The sequence below is a fragment of the Lipotes vexillifer genome, unplaced genomic scaffold (genome assembly GCF_000442215.2).
Source record: "Lipotes vexillifer unplaced genomic scaffold, Lipotes_vexillifer_v1.1 scaffold217, whole genome shotgun sequence".
Classification (NCBI taxonomy): Eukaryota; Metazoa; Chordata; class Mammalia; order Artiodactyla; family Lipotidae; genus Lipotes; species Lipotes vexillifer.
In genome coordinates, this window is record NW_006788200.1 from 2,980,678 (window position 1) to 3,001,213 (window position 20,536).

The 20,536-nt window shown below is 42.0% G+C and overlaps 1 protein-coding gene across 2 annotated transcripts in view; it reads left to right on the forward strand.

Annotated features, from left to right (window-relative positions):
* TXNDC15 (thioredoxin domain containing 15) overlaps nucleotides 1-20,536 on the forward strand; it is a 21,757-nt gene extending 1,221 nt beyond the window's left edge. Inside the window, exons 1-5 of one of the 2 annotated variants that reach the window (XM_007461372.1) lie at nucleotides 2,429-2,433; nucleotides 8,094-8,581; nucleotides 15,732-15,895; nucleotides 17,845-17,975; nucleotides 19,890-20,536. In XM_007461372.1, the coding sequence (XP_007461434.1) occupies nucleotides 8,165-8,581; nucleotides 15,732-15,895; nucleotides 17,845-17,975; nucleotides 19,890-20,086 (909 nt within the window). In that variant the 5' untranslated portion in view covers nucleotides 2,429-2,433; nucleotides 8,094-8,164 and the 3' untranslated portion in view covers nucleotides 20,087-20,536. Of the gene's footprint in view, nucleotides 1-2,428; nucleotides 2,434-8,093; nucleotides 8,582-15,731; nucleotides 15,896-17,844; nucleotides 17,976-19,889 lie in introns of those variants that run through there. The other variant, XM_007461371.1, reaches the window with a different exon arrangement.

Below are 20,536 nucleotides of genomic sequence, written 5' to 3' on the forward strand. Positions count from 1 at the left end.
GCTCTTTTACCTGCGCGAAGGCCCGCGCTGCGCGCCTCGCCTCTTCCTGGCGTCCCCTAGAGCGCGTCTCCCCGGGTTATCCCGACCTCCTTCCCCCGGTGGTCCCCGCTCGCGGTCCGGGGTAGGGGCCGGCGGGGCGGGATGCCTGGGCCATGTTCAGGCCCCTGAGCAGGTGACTCAGTCGGGAAGAACCGTGTATTAGCGCTTACTGAGGCGTACCCCCTTGTGCTGAGCACTTCGTTATTAATGATAATCATCATAACGAATAGCCGACCTCTATGGTGCCCTTATTAGGAGCCAGGAACTGTGCATAGTGCTATCATTATCTTATTTAGCCCTCCCACCGATCCTATGAGATAGATTCCGTGAGTATCCGTGTTTTACAGATGAAGATGCTGAGCTCAGAGAGGTTAAGTAATCTGCCTACGTTTGCGATTCTGGTAATTGGCAGAGCCTGTATCTCTGACTGCAAAGACCACGCTTTACTTTGCACCCTGCTGGACCACTTTCGTAAGAAGGTCACTCTTGCTCAGGTGCCTGTGAAGGACAGATGAGAAAAACACAGCAGATCCCAGGGTAACTTGCTGCTTGCCAGAGCATGCTCTCAGGGTCCCTCCGTGGGGAAGGCAGCCACCTGGAGGCATGGCTGGGCCCAGGAGTGGAGGCCTTATTCCCATTGTTTCTTCGCCCTACTCCGCAGAGCCCTATTAAAGTCCAGACCCTTTGGCCTTTCTTGTCATTCAAAACTTAACAGGAATACACAGATCTTTCCTTTCCCTGCTGCGTCCTGGAAAGAGGCAGGGCAGCCGGCTTGCTGAGTAATGAAAAGTAATTAAAACACTCATTATCTGCCAGGCAGTGTGCTTAGTGCTTTTTGAGCATCATCTTATTTAGTCTTTAAATGCTTATGAAATGTATGTTGTTATTGTCCCCATTTGATAGATGAGTAAACTGAGACTCAGCATCCCCTAAGTCTTTTACCAAGGTCCAACAGCAGAAGTTGAGAAGCTACAATTCAAGCCTCTGTCTGCCTGACCTCACAGTCAAAGCTCTGTACTACACTCCTCTGTCGCTACACTTAACCACCAGCCTCAGAGAGGGGACAGCGTGTGCTGGATATCTTCTGTTTGTCTCTCAGATCATTCTTCAGCCTTCTCCACCCTGCTCTGTGCCCTGAGTAGCTGTCCTGTATGGAATAAACAACTGGCTCTTCTGTCTTCTGGCTTCTGTTGTGTTGGCATGAAGGTAGAGTGAGGTCAGGTTATTGATTCTCTCAGCTCCCTCCCTTGGGGATATCGCAGGTTGGCTGTGTCCCTCCACTGAAAGTTAGGGCTTCTAGAAGGCTGTCCTCTCTGTTTCAAGGCTTCTGCCTCTGGACTCTTAAGGTCTATGAGTGGTAACTCGCTCCCTCTCTGCTGTTATTGACCCTGGGGTTCCTTACCATTGCTTTTGGTTTCTCTGCACCCAGCACACATGTTGGAGGTGCCTTTATTAAGTTCTCCTCTGACTGTCCAAGTTGCATGTGCTGTTTCCTGGCAGAACACTGGCTGATTCGGCAGTCAGTTTGAGCCTACCTGGCAGGGAGGGTCACGTCATACAGACCTGAGGGTAACACCAGCCATGGGGTGGGTCACTGGTCATCATGGCCAGGCCATGAATGGGGTGAGGACTGAGGAAGCTTCACCAGCTGGTTCCTTTTGGGGGTGGCTGAAAATCCAAGGCGTTTTTTCTGCAGAGGATACCACTGGCAAATTAGCAACTGGAGGTGGCAGTGCTGTCCAGGTGTCAAGGAACGGGTGCCAGCCCCGGACTTCAACACCCCACACCCGTCTTCACTAGACAGTCAACTAGCAGATTCTGACTGAGCACCTGTCATATGCCATATGCTGTGTTAGGCACTCTGGGTGCAGTGGAGAGCAAGTAGAGAACTATGCCCGCCCTCCTGTTTGATGGGGAAGGCAGGCATTAAATGACCACAAATAATTAAGTAAATTTTCCACAAGAGTGGAATATGCTTCAAGGAGAGCCCCAGGGCATTATGGAATGCTGTAATGGGAGACCTTTCTGGTATGAGGGTCTAGGAGGGTGAAGTTCACCTTACAGAGGTGAAGTTTAGGGTGAGATCTGAAGGATGTGTCAGATTAGCCAGAAGAAGAGAGGGAGTGGAGGGAGGGCTCTTGGCAGAGAAACAGCCCTCAGGACAGTTCTGAGGTAGGGGGAGGAGGGTGTGAGTGATCAGGGACCAGAAATGTCTAGTGGCACCTGTTGGGAGTATGGACAGAGGCCTTATCACCTGGGGCCTGGTAGTCATGCTACAGAGCATGGATTCATTCACAGGGTAGGCGGAAGCCATTGAAAGGGTTTTAGCAGGGGAGTGACATGATCACATTTGCCTTTGACTTTCAGTTTCACTTGGATGCTGTGAGGAGAAGGGTTTGGAGAGGGGGTAGAAGGCCAACCAGGAAGACCATTTTGGTGGTTGCAGCAGTTGTCCAAGTGAGAGATGACTGTGGCCTGGGCTGAGAGGTGTGAATGGGTTGGGAGAAGTGGATGGATCCAGAGTGTATTTAGCAGAGGAATTAATAGGACCTAGTTGTGGTTCCCGTCCATCTCTTTGAATTGTAAGCATCAGTCATAACCATTATCATCATCATCATCATCACCATCACTGTAGCCATTTATGGAGTGCTTACCATGTGCCAGGGACCATATACGTCTTTTCTCATTTAATCTGCATGGTAGCCCTATGAATATCTGCATTTCAGTGGTATTTTCTCCATTTGTTAGATGCACACACTAAAAATTTCCTATGGAAAGTACGGGTTGCTGCCCCTCTAACCCCCAGCTGTTTTTGGTCCTCCCCAGTTGGCTCCCCTGACACAGAAGCCATTATGAAAAAAAGCCTGTGGCTGGTAGAGAGTCTTTTGAGAACAACTGGAAGGGTATGAAGGAGCTGACCCAGGCTGGGGCTCCTTGGCAGAGTTGGAGTGGTGCCCTCGCCCCTGTTCTCCAAACATATTCCTTGCTGCCAATAGTGCAGTAATTTCCACTTTATGCATGGCTCAAACTATAATAAGATTATTGACATTGAGAAGCAATCTTTTTTAAAAGGCGCATTACCATGGGAGGGTTCAATGGCTCTCACACGGTAGGTCATTTCTTAGAGTGGAATAATTCAGTATTTCCTTTCTTCCCTATGCTTCAATGAAAAAAATGGTACCTGAGGGTGTGAGAATTTTTGTTTTGTTCCTAATTTGTCCTCTCTACTTAAATATCTCCATAGGAAGGGAAAACAACACTCCTGACTCAAAATTCTAGCTCTCTGCATCACTCAGACTTCCTTTTGATTTTCTGTAAGGGACATCTATCCAGTTTTACATAAAGGTGATCAAAAGAACCAGATTCTATTTTGTGCCCTGATTTTTTTCTCTTGAGAGTCTTTTAGGATATTGGCATTCTCCATTTACTTTAGAGGACCTAGAATGTTGTTTAGGTTGAGAGAGAAGATCTCTGCAGAGCTGGTGCATTTGGGAGTAGAGTTGGTTCCCAAATCTGGCACCCTTTGTTCTTCTCCAGATTTTTAGCCTCTCTGGCTTCATTTTCTGCTCTGTCTTGAGGACGATCTAGTAAACATGTTTGTTTGTTTTTACTTATGATTATACAAGCAGTACATGTTTATCAACCAAAGGCTACAGAAGGACTGCCATCCGCACCCCATTGACAGAGCTCCTTGCCCAGGCACCCAGCCCCTTCTCTAGGTCATAGACAAAGAAGTGCTTGCCCCTCTTCTGTCAAGGACCTATCTTGCTTCTCAAGCCCTGTACTCTGCCCTCTCTAACCTGTATTGTCACCTCTCCCTGCTTACTCACTTTCCCATGAGCTTTATATATCCTTAAATTTCTCCTGTGTCCTAAAAACCAAAACGAAAATTTCCCTTAGCCCCCTGCCTGCCCATAACAACTACCGGGTCTTTCTTTTCCCCTTCAGAGCTAGACTTTCAGAAAGAATTGTATATATTTATTTATGTAGTTACCATTTCTGGTGCTCTTCATTCTTTTGTGTGGATCCACATTTCCATCTGGTATCATTTTTCTATTGCCTGAAGAAGTTCATTTCAGATTCTTGTCATGTAGGTCTGCTGGTTATGAATTGTTTCAGCTTTTGTATGTCTGAAAACGTATTATTTTGCCTTTGATTTTGAAAGATATTTTTGCTGGGTATAGAATTCTAGGTTTATAGTTTTTTTCCTTTCAGTCCCTTAAAGATGCTGCTCTTCTTGCTTGCATTGTTTCCAATGAGAAATCTGCTGTCATCCTTATCTTTGTTCCTCTAGACATAGCATGTCTTTTATCTCCGTCTGCTTTTAAGATTTTTTCTTTGTCACTGGTTTTGACCAGTTTGATTATGATGTATCTTGGTGTAGTTTGTTGAGCTTCTTGGATCTTTGGATTTATAGTTTTCATCAGGTTTGTAAAGTTTTCGGTTATTGTTTCTTCAATTACTTTTTGTGTTTTCCCCCATTTACTTCTCTCTTTTGGGTACTCCAATTATCTGTACATGAGACCACTTGAAATTGTCCCACAGCTCACTGTCACTCTTAACTTGGGGGGGAATTCGTTTTTTCATTGTGTGTTTCATTTTGTATGGGTTCTATTGCTATGCCTTAAGTTAACTACTCTTTTCTTCTGTAATGTCTATTCTGCTATGAATCCCATCCAGTGCAGTTTTCATCTCAGACCTTGTAATTTTCATTGCTAGAAGTATAATTTGGGTCTTTTAAAAAATTATTATTGAGATATAATTGATATATAACATTATAGTAGTTTCAGTTGTAAAATATAATCATCTGATATATATATATATACATATATGTATATATATGTGTATATATATATATATATATATATATATATATATATATAGTAAAATGACCACCATAATAAGTCTGGTTAAAATCCACCATCACACACAGTTATAAAATTTTTTTCTTTGGATGAGACCTTTTAAGGTCTTAGCAACCCTCTTAGCAACTTTCAAATATACAATATAGTATAATTAACTATAGTTACCATGCTGTGCATTATATCCCCATGACTTACTTACTTTATAACTGGAAGTTTGTACTTTTTGACCATCTTCACCCATTTTGCCCACCCCCTACCCACCACCTCTGTCAACCACCAAACTGTTTTCTGTATGAGCTTGTGGGGTTTTTGTTGTTGTTGTTTTGCGGTACACGGGCCTCTCACTGTTGTGGCCTCTCCCGTTGTGGAGCACAGGCTCCGGACGCGCAGGCCCAGCGGCCATGGCTCACGGGCCCAGCCGCTCCGCGGCACGTGGAATCTTCCCGGACCGGGTCACGAACCCGTGTCCCCTGCATCGGCAGGCGGACTCTCAACCACTGCGCCACCAGGGAAGCCCTGTTTGTTTGTTTTTAGATTCCACATTTAAGTGAGATAATACAGTATTTGTCTTTCTCTGATTTATTTCACTTAGCATAATGCCCTCAAGGTCTGTCCATGTTGTCATAAATGGCAAGATTTCCTGTTTTTAAATGGCTGAATAATACTTTTTATATATATATACATATCTACACACATATACATATACATATATATACACACATATACATATGCAAATATATGTATATATATCTCACATTTTCTTTATCTATGCATCCATCAATTGCTTCCATGTCTTGGCTTATGTAAATAATGCTGCAGTGAACATGGGGGTGCATGTACCTTTTCAAGTGAGTGTTTTCATTTTCTTTGGATAAATGCCCAGAAGTGGAATTGCTGGATCATATGGTAGTTCTATTTTTTAGTTTTTGAGGAACTTCCATACTGTTTTCCTTAGTGGCTGCACCAATTTACATTTTCACTGATAGTGCACAAGGGTTCCCCTTTGTCTGCATGCATACCAACATTTGTCATTTCTTGTCTTTTTGATAATAGCCATTCTAACATGTGTGAGGTGATATCTCATTGTGGTTTTGATTTGCATTTTGATTTGGGTCTTTTTTTATATCTTATGTTCTCTATATCTACTTAACTTTTTAAACATATGTGATGCAGTTATTGCTGTTTTGACAGCCTCATCTAATAATTCTGAAATCTGCAAGTTCTGGGTCAGGTTTGGTTGATTATTCTCATTATGGATAATGAGGAGAATTTCCCTGCTTCTTTGCATGCCTGGTAATCTTTGATTGGATGCCAGAAGTAAATTTTACCTGGTTGAGTGCTAGATATTTTAGTATTCCTATAAATATTCTTGAGCTTTGTTCTGGGATACAGTTAAGTTACTTGAACACAGTTTGATTCTCACTTTTAAGGATTGCTAGATGGAAGCAGAGCTGTATTTACTTTAGGGTTAATTGGGCCCCACTGCTGAGGCAAGTCCCTTTCGCGTACTCTCCCCAGTACCCTGTGACTTAGGAGGTTTCCCAGGCTAGTGGGTGGGGACAGGTACTATTCCCAGCTTTCTGTGGCTGTTGGGTGCTTTTGCCTCTAATCCCTTTGAGTGGTTCTTTCCCTGGCTTGGGGTAGTTCACTTACAGGCATATACTGACCAGTATACTCAAGGCGGGGCCCCCTCCACAGATCTCCAGAGTTCTCTTTCTGAAGCTCTCCCATCTCCAGTATTCTGTCCTGCAAACTCTGGCTTCTTGGTCTTTCTGGACCCTCAGTTCCATCTCAACTTGAGAAGTCAGCTGGGCCCTCCCTGAGACAGGGCAGGAACTCTCTCAGGCAGTAAGCTAGAGCATTTGTAGGGCTCTTCTCATCTGCTTCCTGTTCACTGTCCTTCGTTGTCTCATTGCTAGTCTCCTGAAACTGTTGTTTCACATATTTGGCTGTTTTTTGGGTTGTTTCAGGAGGGAGAATAAATCTGGTTCCTGTTATTCCACTTAGCCTGAAGCAAATTCCCAGAGAGTGTTTTTGAATTGCTGAATGAATCTGCAAACATCTGTGGAGATATTCTTTGAGACGTTATACAAATGTGCATACCTTAGGAAGTTCCCAGATCCCTCCCGGCTTTGAAGCCAGGTGGTCATTCACACTCTGCTAGACACGCTGTTTGCATGCAGAGCTCATTATACAGCTGGTGGCTCCCCAGCCATATGGTGGGCTTGTCTGAGTGCAGCTGGGCCCATTCGTTTCCCCTGGTCAGTGCCTGGCCCGGAGTCTGGCGGCTGTTGTTGAGGTCATGAGTGGTGGAGGGCAGGAGTTATTGTACAGAGGTGAGTGGAGCTTGCTGGATGGATGTATGAGACTGCCCAGGACTCTCCCCTTACCTGAACCTTTGGCCCAAGCCGCACCTAGTGTCTCCAAAGTGGGAGGAAAATCCTCCTCCTCTTCTCCCTGCTGCTGCCCCTGCTCTGCTTGGTGCACCTTTAGCACTCCTGAGGGCAGTAGCCCAAGGGCAGCAGGCGGGAGAGCAGAGGCCAGCTGTAGAGGCCACCCCGGGAAGGAGCTGGGTCTAGTAGCATTCTTCGGGCAGTGTTGCGCAGCAGCCCTCCGAGGTATCATGTGGGGAGGGTAAGGCCCGCTCTGGAGTAGCAGTCAGAAGACTTTGCTCTTAGACCTGGCTCTGCTGCTTACTGGCTGTGTGCCATTGGGCATTACACTGAACCTCTCTGTACCTCATCTATTAAGTCAGGATGATAACCCTTGTGCTGCCCATCTCACAGAGCTGTTACAATGGGTGCAAAGATGCTTTGCCATGGTAGACTCTTCCATAAAGCCATCATTATTTTCTTGGATAGTCTCATCAAAGAAACTAAATTGTTAAAGTGTTTGTATTATATTTTCCTAATTGGATGTCTGCAGTGGAGTGTTTTTGCTTGTAATCCGCATGGCAAGCAGCAGGTTTTGCATGAAGCTATGTGTCTGTCCACTTCCTGCATTCATTGATCTAGTATCTCCTTGTGATCTTCTTCATGACCTGGAGAATGATGGGTGGCTCTGTGATAGTTTAATGGGAAGGTAACTTTTTACTCTGGAGGGGAAAATTTCATATTTGAGAACTGTAATTCTTTGGGATTCATTTATTTTGAAGTTAGATGTGACTGTGAACATAGTGGCATGTTTTAGTTGCAGAGAAAAGAGGTCACTTATGGTCAGAGGAGCAGCCTGCTTACCCATTCCAGGTGGCGGCTGGGTACATGAGTGAGGAGGTGCCCTCCCGTGACCCAGTGGGCCAGGACCTGTCTGCAGAAGAGGCCGAGGCAGTGCTGGGGCTGGACGCTGATGGTGAACACATGGTAATGTTGTCTGTGATTCCTGGGGAAGCTGAGGACAAACTGAGCCCAGAGCCCAGCGGCGGCACCTGCAGGGCTGGAGGGGAGGAGGACTCGAGGTGCAACCCCCGGGAGAGCCTCTTCTCTCTGGACAGCGCTGGAGCCAGCTTCCCGGAGCGAGAAGAGGAGTACTACGCAGAGCCCGAAGTGGTGGAATCTGACCCCCCGCCGACAGAGGACGCCAACACCACTGAAAGTCTGAAATCCCCGAAGGTGAACTGCGAGGAGAGAAATGTGACGGGATTAGAAAATTTCACTCTGAAAATTTTAAATATGTCACAGGTAAGACAAAAGTATTTAGTGCTTTTCTCCTTTTCCGCACATTCACTTGACGATTTAATACTCTATCAACTTTCAAATGAGGAGTCATAATCTTTATCATATTGTAAGTGGGATAGCATTTAATGGCTGCATCAGTGAAAATTCACCTGGCTTTCTGTGACGTTTGTAGGAAAAGGAGGAGATATAACTAGGGTCGAATATGCTTTTTAGGAGGCCTAAACCTAGTCAGCCTTGGGTTAATCTCACCACCAAGTCTTATGATAAAAATCCCAGTGGACAGATAGGTGCTTGGTATCAGAGTCATAGCATTCTTCTTCTAAATGAGGTATTTGTTATGGAGGCATAAAAATAAAATATCTGAATTACTAAAATTGTAAGTTAGCATTGTTTAGACTAGTCATGTCCCTGAGGAGTATGTTTTATACATATATATATATATATATATATATTTTTTTAACATCTTTACTGGAGTATAATTGCTTTACAATGTTGTGTTAGTTTCTGCTGTATAACAAAGTGAATCAGCTATACATAAACATATATCCCCATATATCCTCCCTCTTGTGTCTCCCTCCCACCCTCCCTATCCCACCCTCCCTATCCCACCCCTCTAGGTGGTCACAAAGCACTGAGCTGATCTCCCTGTGCTATGCAGCTGCTTCCCACTAGCTGTCTGTTTTACATTTGGTAGTGTATACATGTCAGTGCTGTTCTCACTTCGTCCCAGCTTACCCTTCCCCCTCCCGTGTCCTCAAGTCCATTCTCTACGTCTGTGTCTTTTTTCCTGTCCTGCCCCTAGGTTCTTCAGAAACATTTTTTTTTTTTTAGAGTCCATATATATGCGTTAGCATATGATATTTGTTTTTCTCTTTCTGACTTACTTCACTCTGTATGACAGACTCTAGGTCCATCCACCTCACTACAAATAACTCAATTTCGTTTCTTTTTATGGCTGAGTAATATTGCATTGTATATATGTGCCACGTCTTATTTATGCATTCATCTGTCGATGGACACTTAGGTTGCGAAGTATGTTTTTTGTTATTTGTTTATTTAAAAAAAATTTTTTTTATACAGCAGCTTCTTACTAGTCATCAGTTTTATACAAATCAGTGTATACATGTCAATCCCAATCACCCAATTCATCACACACACCCCCACCCCCACCCGCCACTGCTTTGCCCCCTTGGTGTCCATGCGTTTGTTCTCTACATCTGTGTCTCAGTTTCTGCCCTGCAAACTGGTTCATCTGTACTATTTTTCTAGGTTCCACATATATGCGTTAATATACGATATTTGTTTTTCTCTTTGTGACTCACTTCACTCTGTATGACAGTCTCTAGATCCATCCACGTCTCAACAAATGACCCAATTTCATTCCTTTTTATGGCTGAGTAATACTCCATTGTATATATGTACCACATCTTCTTTATCCATTCATCTGTCAATGGACACTTAGGTTGCTTCCATGACCTGGCTATTGTAAATAGAGCTGCTATGAACATTGGGGTGCATGTGTCTTTTTGAATTATGGTTTTCTCTGGGTATATGCCCAGTAGTGGGATTGCTGGATCATATGGTAATTCTATTTTTAGTTTTTTAAGGAACCTCCATACTGTTCTCCATAGTGGCTGTATCAATTGACATTCCCACCAACAGTGCAAGAGGGTTCCCTTTTCTCCACACCCTCTCCAGCATTTGTTGTTTGTAGATTTTCTGATGATGCCCATTCTAACTGGTTTGAGGGGATACCTCACTGTAGTTTTGATTTGCATTTCTCTAATAATTAGTGATGTTGAGCAGCTTTTCATGTGCCTGTTGGCCATCTGTATGTCTTCTTTGGAGAAATGTCTATTTAGGTCTCCTGCCCGTTTTTGGATTGGGTTGTTTGTTTTTTAATATTGAGCTGTGTGAGCTGTTTATATATTTTGGAGATTAATCTTTTGTCTGTTGATTCGTTTGCAAATATTTTCCCCCATTCTGAGGATTGTCTTTTCATCTTGTTTATGGTTTCCTTTGCTGTGCAAAAGCTTTGAAGTTTCCTTAGGTCCCATTACTCTAGGAGGTGGATCAAAAAATATCTTGCTGTGATTTATGTCAGAGTGTTCTTCCTATGTTTTCCTCTAAGAGTTTTATAGTGTCCGGTCTTACATTTAGGTCTCTAATCCATTTTGAGTTTATTTTTGTGTATGGTGTTAGGGAGTGTTCTAATTTCTTTCTTTTACATGTAACTGTCCAGTTTTCCCAGCACCACTTATTGAAGAGACCGTCTTTCTCCATTGTATATCCTTGCCTCCTTTGTCATAGATTAGTTGACCATAGGTGTATGGGTTTATCTCTGTGCTTTCTATCTTGTTCCATTGATGTTTGTTTCTGTTTTCGTGCCAGTACCATATTGTCTTGATTACTGTAGCTTTGTAGTATAGTCTGAAGTCAGGGAGTCTGATTCCTCTAGCTCGGTTTTTTCCCCTCAAGGCTGCTTTGGCTATTTGGGGTCTTTTGTGTCTCCATACAAATTTAAGATTTTTTGTTCTAATTCCGTAAAAAATGCCATTGGTAATTTGATAGGGATTGCATTGAATCTGTAGATTGCTTTGGGTAGTATAGTCATTTTCACAATATTGATTCTTCCAATCCAAGAACATGGTATATCTCTCCATCTGTTGGTATCATCTTTAATTTCTTTCATCAGTGTCTTACAGTTTTCTACATACAGGTCTTTTGTCTCCCTAGGTAGGTTTATTCCTAGGTATTTTATTCTTTTTGTTGCAGTGGTAAATGGCAGTGTTTCCTTCATTTCTCTTTCAGATTTTTCATCATTAGTGTATAGGAATGCAAGAGATTTCTGTGAATTAATTTTGTATCCTGCTACTTTACCAAACTCGTTAATTAGCTCTAGTAGTTTTCTGGTAGCATCTTTAGGATTCTCTATGTATAGTATCGTGTCATCTGCAAACAGTGACAGTTTTACTTCTTCTTTTCCAGTCTGTATTCCTTTTGTTGCTTTTTCTTCTCTGATTGTCGTGGCTAGGACTTCCAAAACTATGTTGAATAATAATGGTGAGAGTGGACATCCTTTTCTTGTTCCTGATCTTAGAGGAAATGCTTTCAGTTTTTCACCATTGAGAATGATGTTTGCTGTGGGTTTGTCGTATGTGACCTTTATTATGTTGAGGTAGGTTCCCTCTATGCCCACTTTCTGGAGGGTTTTTATCATAAATGGGTGTTGAATTTTGTCGAAAGCTTCTTTTGCATCTATTGAGATGACCATGTGGTTTTTCTCCTTCAATTTGTTAATATGGTGTATCACATTGATTGATTTGCATATATTGAAGAATCCTTGCATCCCTGGGATAAATCCCACTTGATCATGCTGTATGATCCTTTTAATGTGTTGTTGGATTCTGTTTGCTAGTATTTTGTTGAGGATTTTTGCATCCATATTCATCAGTGATATTGGTCTGTAATTTTCTTTTTTTGTAGATCTTTCTCTGGTTTTGGTGTCAGGGTGATGGTGGCCTCATAGAATGAGTTTGGGAGTGTTCCTTCCTCTGCAATTTTTTGGAAGAGTTTGAGAAGGATGGGTGTTAGCTCTCCTCTAAATGTTTGATAAAATTCACCTGTGAAGTCTTGGACTTTTGTTTGTTGGAAGATTTTTAATCAGTTTCAATTTCATTACTTGTGATTGGACTGTTCATATTTTCTGTTTCTTCCTGGTTCAGTCTTGGAGGGTTATACCTGTCTAAGAATTTGTCCATTTCTTCCAGGTTGTCCATTTTATTGGCATAGAGTTGCTTGTAGTAGGCTCTTAGGATGCTTTGTATTTCTGCGGTGTCTGTTGTAACTTTTCCTTTTTCATTTCTAATTTTATTGATTTGAGTCCTCTCCCTCTTTTTCTTGATGAGTCTGGCTACTGGTTTATCAATTTTGTTTATCTTCTCAAAGAACCAGCTTTTAGTTTTATTGATCTTTGCTATTGTTTTCTTTGTTTCTATTTCATTTATTTTTGCTCTGATCTTTATGATTTCTTTCCTTTTGCTAACTTTGGGTTTTGTTTGTTCTTCTTTCTCTAGTTCCTTTAGGTGTAAGGTTAGATTGTTTATTTGAGATTTTTCTTGTTTCTTGAGGTAGGCTTGTATAGCTGTAAACTTCCCTCTTAGAACTGCTTTTGCTGCATCCCGTAGGTTTTGGATCATCATGTCTTCATTGTCATTTGTCTCTAGGTATTTTTTGATTTCCTCTTTGATTTCTTCAGTGATCTCTTGGTTATTTAGTAATGTATTGTTTAGCCTCCATGTGTTTGTGTTTTTTATGTTTTTTTCCCTGTAATTCTTTTCTAATCTCATAGCGTTGTAGTCAGAAAAGATGCTTGATATGATTTCAATTTTCTTGAATTTACTGAGGCTTGATTTGTGACCCAAGATGTGATCTATCCTGGAGAATGTTCCATGCACACTTGAGAGGAAAGTGTAATCTGCTGTTTTTGGATGGAATATCCTATAAGTATCAGTTAAATCCATCTGGTCTGTTGTGTCATTTAAAGCTTCTGTTTCCTTATTTATTTTCATTTTGTATGATCTGTCCATTGGTGTAAGTGAGGTGTTAAAGTCCCCCACTATTATTGTGTTACTGTCGATTTTCTCTTTTATAGCTGTTAGCAGTTGCCTTATGTATTGAGGTGCTGCTATGTTGGGTGCATATAAATTTATAATTGTTATATCTTCTTCTTGGATTGATCCCTTGACCATTATGTAGTGTCCCTCCTTGTCTCTTGTAGCATTCTTTATTTTAAAGTCTATTTTATCTGATATGAGTATTGCTACTCCAGCTTTCTTTTGATTTCCATTTGCATGGAATATCTTTTAACATCCCCTCACTTTCGGTCTGTATATGTCCCTAGGTCTGAAGTGGGTCTCTTGTAGACACCATATATATGGGTCTTGTTTTTGTATCCATTCAGCAAGCCTGAATGAATTCAGGCTGCTTATGTAAGAGAAGAATCCTAGCTCTGAGAGGTGTGATTGCTTATTTTAAATGAGGGTACATATGTTGAGTGCCCCTCCGAGGCAGGTGTCAGCACTGGCCTTGCACCCTCCCCTCAGTGCCTGGTGAATGCTGTGCCTCAGCTCTGTGGCCTTTTTGTGCCACACCCACAAGGAGCACACAGGAGCAAGCAGTTTGAGCAGTCTGAGTTTTGGTGGTGGCAGGGATGGTGCACCCTCAAACTGAACTAACCTTTGGTCAAATACATGGATCTGACTGCTTAGTGCAGACTTGGAGCTGCTGAGATGATAGTTTGGGCCTGAGACCACAGTGCTTTAATAATGTTGTTAGATTGTTGTGAGATGCAGAAGTCCAAAGTTGGGACCATGGCCTGTACCCTGTGAGTACTTAGTATATGAATTGATGAATTATGAAAAATATTAAAATTGCTCTATAGTAATATTAAGAAAGCTTAGAGGAGGACCCCTCCTACACTCTTGGTGGGAATGTAAATTGGTGCAGCCACTATGGAGACAGTATGAAGTTTCCTCAAAAAACTAAAAATAGAACTACCATATGACCCAGCAATCCCACTACTGGGCATATACCCTGAGAAAACCATAATTTAAAAAGAGTCATGTACCAAAATGTTCATTGCAGCTCTATTTACAATAGCCCGGAGACGGAAACAACCTAAGTGTCCATCATCGGATGAATGGATAAAGAAGATGTGGCACATATATACAATGGAATATTACTCAGCCATAAAAAGAAATGAAATTGAGCTATTTGTAATGAGGTGGACAGACCTAGAGTCTGTCATACAGAGTGAAGTAAGTCAGAAAGAGAAAGACAAATATTGTATGCTAACACATATATATGGAATTTAAGAAAAAAATGTCACGAAGAACCTACGGGTAAGACAGGAATAAAGACACAGACCTACTAGAGAATGGACTTGAGTATATGGGGAGGGGGAAGGGTAAGCTGTGACAAAGCGAGAGAGAGGCATGGACATATATACACTACCAAACATAAGGTAGATAGCTAGTGGGAAGCAGCCGCATAGCACAGGGAGATCAGCTCGGTGCTTTGTGACCGCCTGGAGGGGTGGGATAGGGAGGGTGGGAGGGAGGGAGACGCAAGAGGTGAGAGATATCGGGACATATGTATACATATAACTGATTCACTTTGTTATAAAGGAGAAACTAACACACCATTGTAAAGCAATTATACTCCAATAAAGATGTAAAAAAATAATAATAATACATGCTGGGACTTCCCTGGCAGTCCAGTGATTAAGAGTCCACGCTTCCACTGCAGGGGGCGCAGGTTCAATTCATGGTTGGGGAACTAAGATCCTGCATGCTGCACAGTGCAGCCAAAAGAAAAAAAAAGAACATACATGCACCCCTGTGTTCATAGCAGCAGTATTTACAATAGGCAAGACATGGAAACAGCCTAAATGTCCACTGACAGAGGAATGGATAAAGAAGATGTGGTACATATATACAATGGAATATTACTCAGCCATAAAAAAGAATGAAATAATGCCATTTGCAGCAATATAGATGGACCTATAGATTATTATACTAAGTGAAGTAAGTCAGAAAGAAAAAGACAAATAGCATATGATATCACTTATGTGTTGAATCTCAAATATGACACAAATGAACCTATGCAGGAAACAGAAACAGACTCACAGGCATAGAGGACAGACTTGTGGTTGCCAAGGAAGAAGGGGGTGGGGAAGGGATAGACTGGGAGTTTGTGATTAGTAGATGCAAACTATCACATAGAGAGTGGATAAACAACAACGTCTTGCTGTATAGCATAGGAAACTGTATTTAATATCCTCTGATAAACCATAATGGAAAAGAAATTAACGCAACATTGTAAATCAACTATATACTTCAATTAAAAAAAAAAAAAAACCTTGGAGGAAAGTTTATAACATGTCATTTGATAGTTCTTTTCTGCTGACCCATGGATCCCTATGGTTCCAATCCAGAAGGTTCTTCGGGAGCTGCACTACTGTCTCCCTCCCGTCCCTGCCCCTACCTCCTCTCCCTTGACGGCAGCAGTGGTTCCTGTTTCTTGTGTATCCTTCCAGAAAAAGTGCACATCCTGTACTGCTGACTTTAACACTTTGTTTCTTTTGCCATAGGACCTTATGGATTTTCTCAACCCAAACGGTAGCGACTGCACTCTAGTCCTGTTTTACACCCCTTGGTGCCGATTTTCTGCCAGTTTGGCCCCTCATTTTAACTCTCTGCCCCGGGCGTTTCCAGCTCTTCACTTTTTGGCACTGGATGCATCTCAGCACAGCAGGTATCTTCCCTTAGTATCTTCCCTTAGTGGGGTTTCTGCCTCATCCTGTTGGATGATGGTTGCAGTTACTTGGAGGTTGTAATCAGTTAAGTTAGGAGCAGAGGAGGTAGGTTTGAGCTTGAGCTTTGAAATGGAACTGAGGGAGGGAGAAACAAGTGTGACTAGTGAGGACTGTCACATTCCCGAGGGAGACTTTCTGGAGGCCCCTTGAGAAAGAAAGACTGTTCTCTGCGTGGTGGAATTCAGTGAAGGCTCTGCCTGATGGCAGGGGTGGGGGCAGAGGACGTTTTAGGGTCTGGGCCAGACTGAATTAGCAAAATTAGCATCCTAAGTAGGGTCTTCCTTTGTGACTTTCATCTGTAGCTTAGGTTCCCACCCTGGCAGCCTAACTCTCGGCACTCGTTTTATGTCTACTAAGGATTTCTTTCTTTCCTTTTTAGTTTTTTCTTTCCTTCTTTCCCTCCTTCCTTTTCTTTCTTCATGTTTACATTTATTCTTGCATGTGTGTTCTTAGTAGACGTTCAATGAATTTGATGAATTAGTTTAGGCCTTTGAAATACATTTACCCTTGCTTTATGTTCTTTCATATTGTTCAGTGGGGTTTTGTCTTTTCTGAATGTTCAATAAGGTAAGTTACAAAGAACTTTGTGCACATGTTGTATATTTCCCCTGTGACTGTGCCTGGGGTTATAAACTGTGTACTCCCCTCCTCCTCTAAGTCAGATGCTGCTTATTAGCAGGTCACAAGGAGGTTGTGTGTGAATAAGTTTGGAAAGTCTGGAAGATAGTCAAGTTGGTGGTGAAAATGAGGCACTGATTTTCAGGGTGGGTAATAGAACTGCCAGTGTTTACCTGAAATTGTTCATGAATAAAGAAATTGCCCAACAAATTAGTAATTCCCACAAAGCCTTCAGGGAAAGATCTCAGTGGCCAGGCTCAAGGTTACAGACTGATTGGAAGGACATTCAAGGTCATTGTCCAGCTTTGACTGGGCTCTCCACTGCCCCCAAGCCAGCAGGGCTGGCTCCAAGCACCTGCTTAGTGCTGTTTGGTTATGGGTCTGATACTAACCCCCGTGCTGCCCCCCAATCCCTGCAGGCTTTTATCATCTCCTCTGTTCCTTTTTCATCACCATGCATCCTTCTCAGTGCCTGGTATGGTGCCTCAATTATGGAGAATAGAGGATACTCGCTCTTACTGTATGGCGTAGGACATGTGTTTGCCTCATATGTTAATATTTATGTTACAGCATGTTTACAGAAGGAAAAACCCTGATCATACAATATTACCATTTTACTTCTGGGGGTAACTGAGGCTTAAAAAGGTTAAATAATCTGCCCAAAGGTCACACAGCTGGTTCAGTGGCAGAACTGAGGCTTAAACCCTGAGCATTTTGACTCTGGAGCTTATACCACTACTCTGTATTCTGTAAAAGTGAAACAGTACTGCTCAGGTCCTATTACTTCTGAATTGTCCTGCCTTAATTGTGAACTTCCTGGTGTGTTTGTTAGGTTGTAGCTTCCTTTGCACCGACTCACTAGCCTAAATGCTTAAGTTGAATCTCTTATGAGGGTTGGAGATGGGCATTCTGCAGTCTGAAATTTCTTCTGTTAGGTAAATTGACATAGTGTGCTTTGTTCATAAATTAGAATTTTCTGGTCTGATCTGTTTTGGCTGTTAAAAACAGAACTAGTGGAATAATTGTGTCATGGGCAGCTCCATGTTGTAACAGAAAGCAACTCAGAGAACAGAACACGAATGCCCCCAACCATGACCCACGAGGAGGGCTGTCAGGAGCAACTACAAGCCTGTTGTTTCAGTATCAGGAGCCTCCATAGGTCACAGGAAACTGAGCCTTCCTCATTTATTTCCATCCATTCTGATATGGTAATTGTGTGAGGAAGCCCACTGTTAATTCAGGTTTTCTGACCAACTTCTCTCTCTTGCAGCCTTTCTACGAGGTTTGGCACTGTAGCCGTTCCTAACATCTTGTTATTTCAAGGGGCTAAACCAATGGCTAGATTTAATCATACAGACCGAACATTGGAAACGCTGAAAATCTTCATTTTTAACCAGACAGGTATGTAGAACACTAGAAGAAGACATTTTATTGCTGGAGGAACGTGCCTTCTGTGGGTTCCGATCTGCTACAGTATTGTCCTTAAGTGAAGGATTCAAGATTGGCTTTAGGATAGAAAACTTCTTTTCTAATGAAATGTTAAGATCCTGTTAAACGTCTCCCGGTCAGTGGCAAGCTTAACATGAATAGGTGATGCTAATATGATTATAGATGCCTTTAAAAAATGTAACAGCTTTATTGAGAGAAAATTCACATACTATACACCTCTAGATACTGTTTTACGTACATTATTCATTGAAGTATAATATTTACACAAAAATATGCATCCATCACTAGTGTACGTGGCACTGAATTTTCACAGTGAACACCCTGAGTAACCAGTACGCAGAAAGAGAACATCACCAGTCCCCTTTCAGCACTCTCACTCCTGTCCTCCCCAAGGATAACCACCATCTTCACTCCTAACACCATAGTGTACTGTTCCTTGTTTTTTTGTTTTTTTTTTGCGGTACGTGGGCCTCTCACTGCTGTGGCCTCTCCCGTTGCGGAGCACAGGCTCCGGACGCGCAGGCTCAGCGGCCATGGCTCACGGGCCCAGCCGCTCCGTGGCATGTGGGATCTTCCCGGACCGGGACACGAACCCGTGTCCCCTGCATCAGCAGGTGGACTCTCAACCACTGCGCCACCAGGGAAGCCCCAGTGTTCCTTGTTTTTGACTTTTATATTAATGGAGACGTATAGTATGGATCCTTCCACGTCTGGCTGATTTCACTGACCATTATGTTTATGGGATGCATCTGCATTGTTGTGTATGGTTGTGTTTTATTCATGTTTGTTGCTGTATAGAGTTCTATTTATTAATTCATTTGTAGATGCTATTTTAATTCCTTAATATTTGCCAAAACATAGGGCCTTATTTTTATCCTGTAAAAATCTGAGCACTGTACATTGATGAAATTTCCTTTGTTGGAAAATTCATTCCTCAAAAGCTTTAATGCCTCAGTTATGAGCACCCCTCTTCTTCCTGAAATATATCACTGGAAGTAAATAAAAATTATAACATACCTTCCATATATTCTTAGCTGCATATAATGACTTATATCTAACACAGAAGAACAAAGAACTGAGTTACCTCATAGGAGTAAAAGGCTTCTTACCAGGTAGTTAGTTATTCCAAGTCTTGTCCTGGACCCCTGGTTGTTGTTTAGATTGATATGGAGAGGGGGAGCCACTTTGCTCAGTGCTCTCAGAAAACTTAGAACCAAATGAAATCTAGGAGTCACAGCATCTTTGGTAATCACTGATCCCAGTGGTGGTTAGTTGTTCTAAAAATTGTTCTTCTTTTTATTTTAAATGAGCTCAGCTTAACTCTTTTTTTTTTTTTTTTTTTTTTTGGCCGTGCCACATGGCATGCAGGATCTTAGTTCCCCAACCAGGCAATGAACCTGCACCCTGCAGTGGAAGTGTGGAGTCTTAACCACTGGACTGCCAGGGAAGTCCCCTAACAATTCTTTCAGTAAATTAGTTAAAAGCATTTTGAATTTAGCATTACTTACCCTGTGAAAACATTCTGTAGACTCCTGAGAATAGCTTTACTAGTTGTTGAACATTGGTCTTGAAAGAGACCAAAAGACAACTCATACAGTGCACCGACTAAGACCTTTCTGGTGAGTTCACTGAAATTCTAGTGTTTTAGCTTTGAACAGCTGAATGAATTCCTGCTCCTTTGATGTGGTGGGGAAAAGGGCAAGTTACAGATTACACTGACAGGCAAGTGAAACCCATCCCAGATATACTAGCTGTGGTGTTTATTTTAAGACTGCATATCATTTTGCATGCCATGCAGAATACTTAAGAAAATTCTGTAGCGGGTATGTTTTCTGTCTCATTTGAAACAACTGATTTCTCTTTCAGGTATAGAAGCCAAGAAAAATGTGGTGGTAACTCAAGCTGACCAAATAGGTCCTCTTCCCAGCACTTTGATAAAAAATGTAGACTGGTTGCTTGTATTTTCCTTATTCTTTTTAATTAGTTTTATTATGTATGCTACCGTTCGAACTGAGAGTATTCGATGGCTAATTCCAGGACAAGAGCAGGAACATGCAGAGTAGTGATAGACTCAAAGGAGAGTTGGAAAGAAGAATTTCAATCCTTCATTTCAGAAATTAACGCTGCAATTTCATACATTTTCTCCAGTGAAGCGCTGACTTACAACTTCAGTCAGATTGAAAGAATCATGTGTTTGTTGAACTGTTGAATGTGTAAAAAAATTATAAACTGGTGTTTCTACTAGTATTGTAATAAGCAAATGCAAAAATATTCCATAACATTCAGTAAAAATTCTTGTTTTTACAACTTGAACATTACCCAGTACTTAAGGGAGTCATCCAGTTTGACATGTGAAGATGTATTCTAGTGGAATAGTGAGTAGAATGACAGTATGCTTACTATATAGAGGCAGAAATAGGACTTTCAGATTATAGTTTTAGAAAACTCTTGGTTTCTTGTATATGTCTAAGAAAGTTGGTTTTCTGTTCATTTGCCATTTCTCTCCCAGAGTC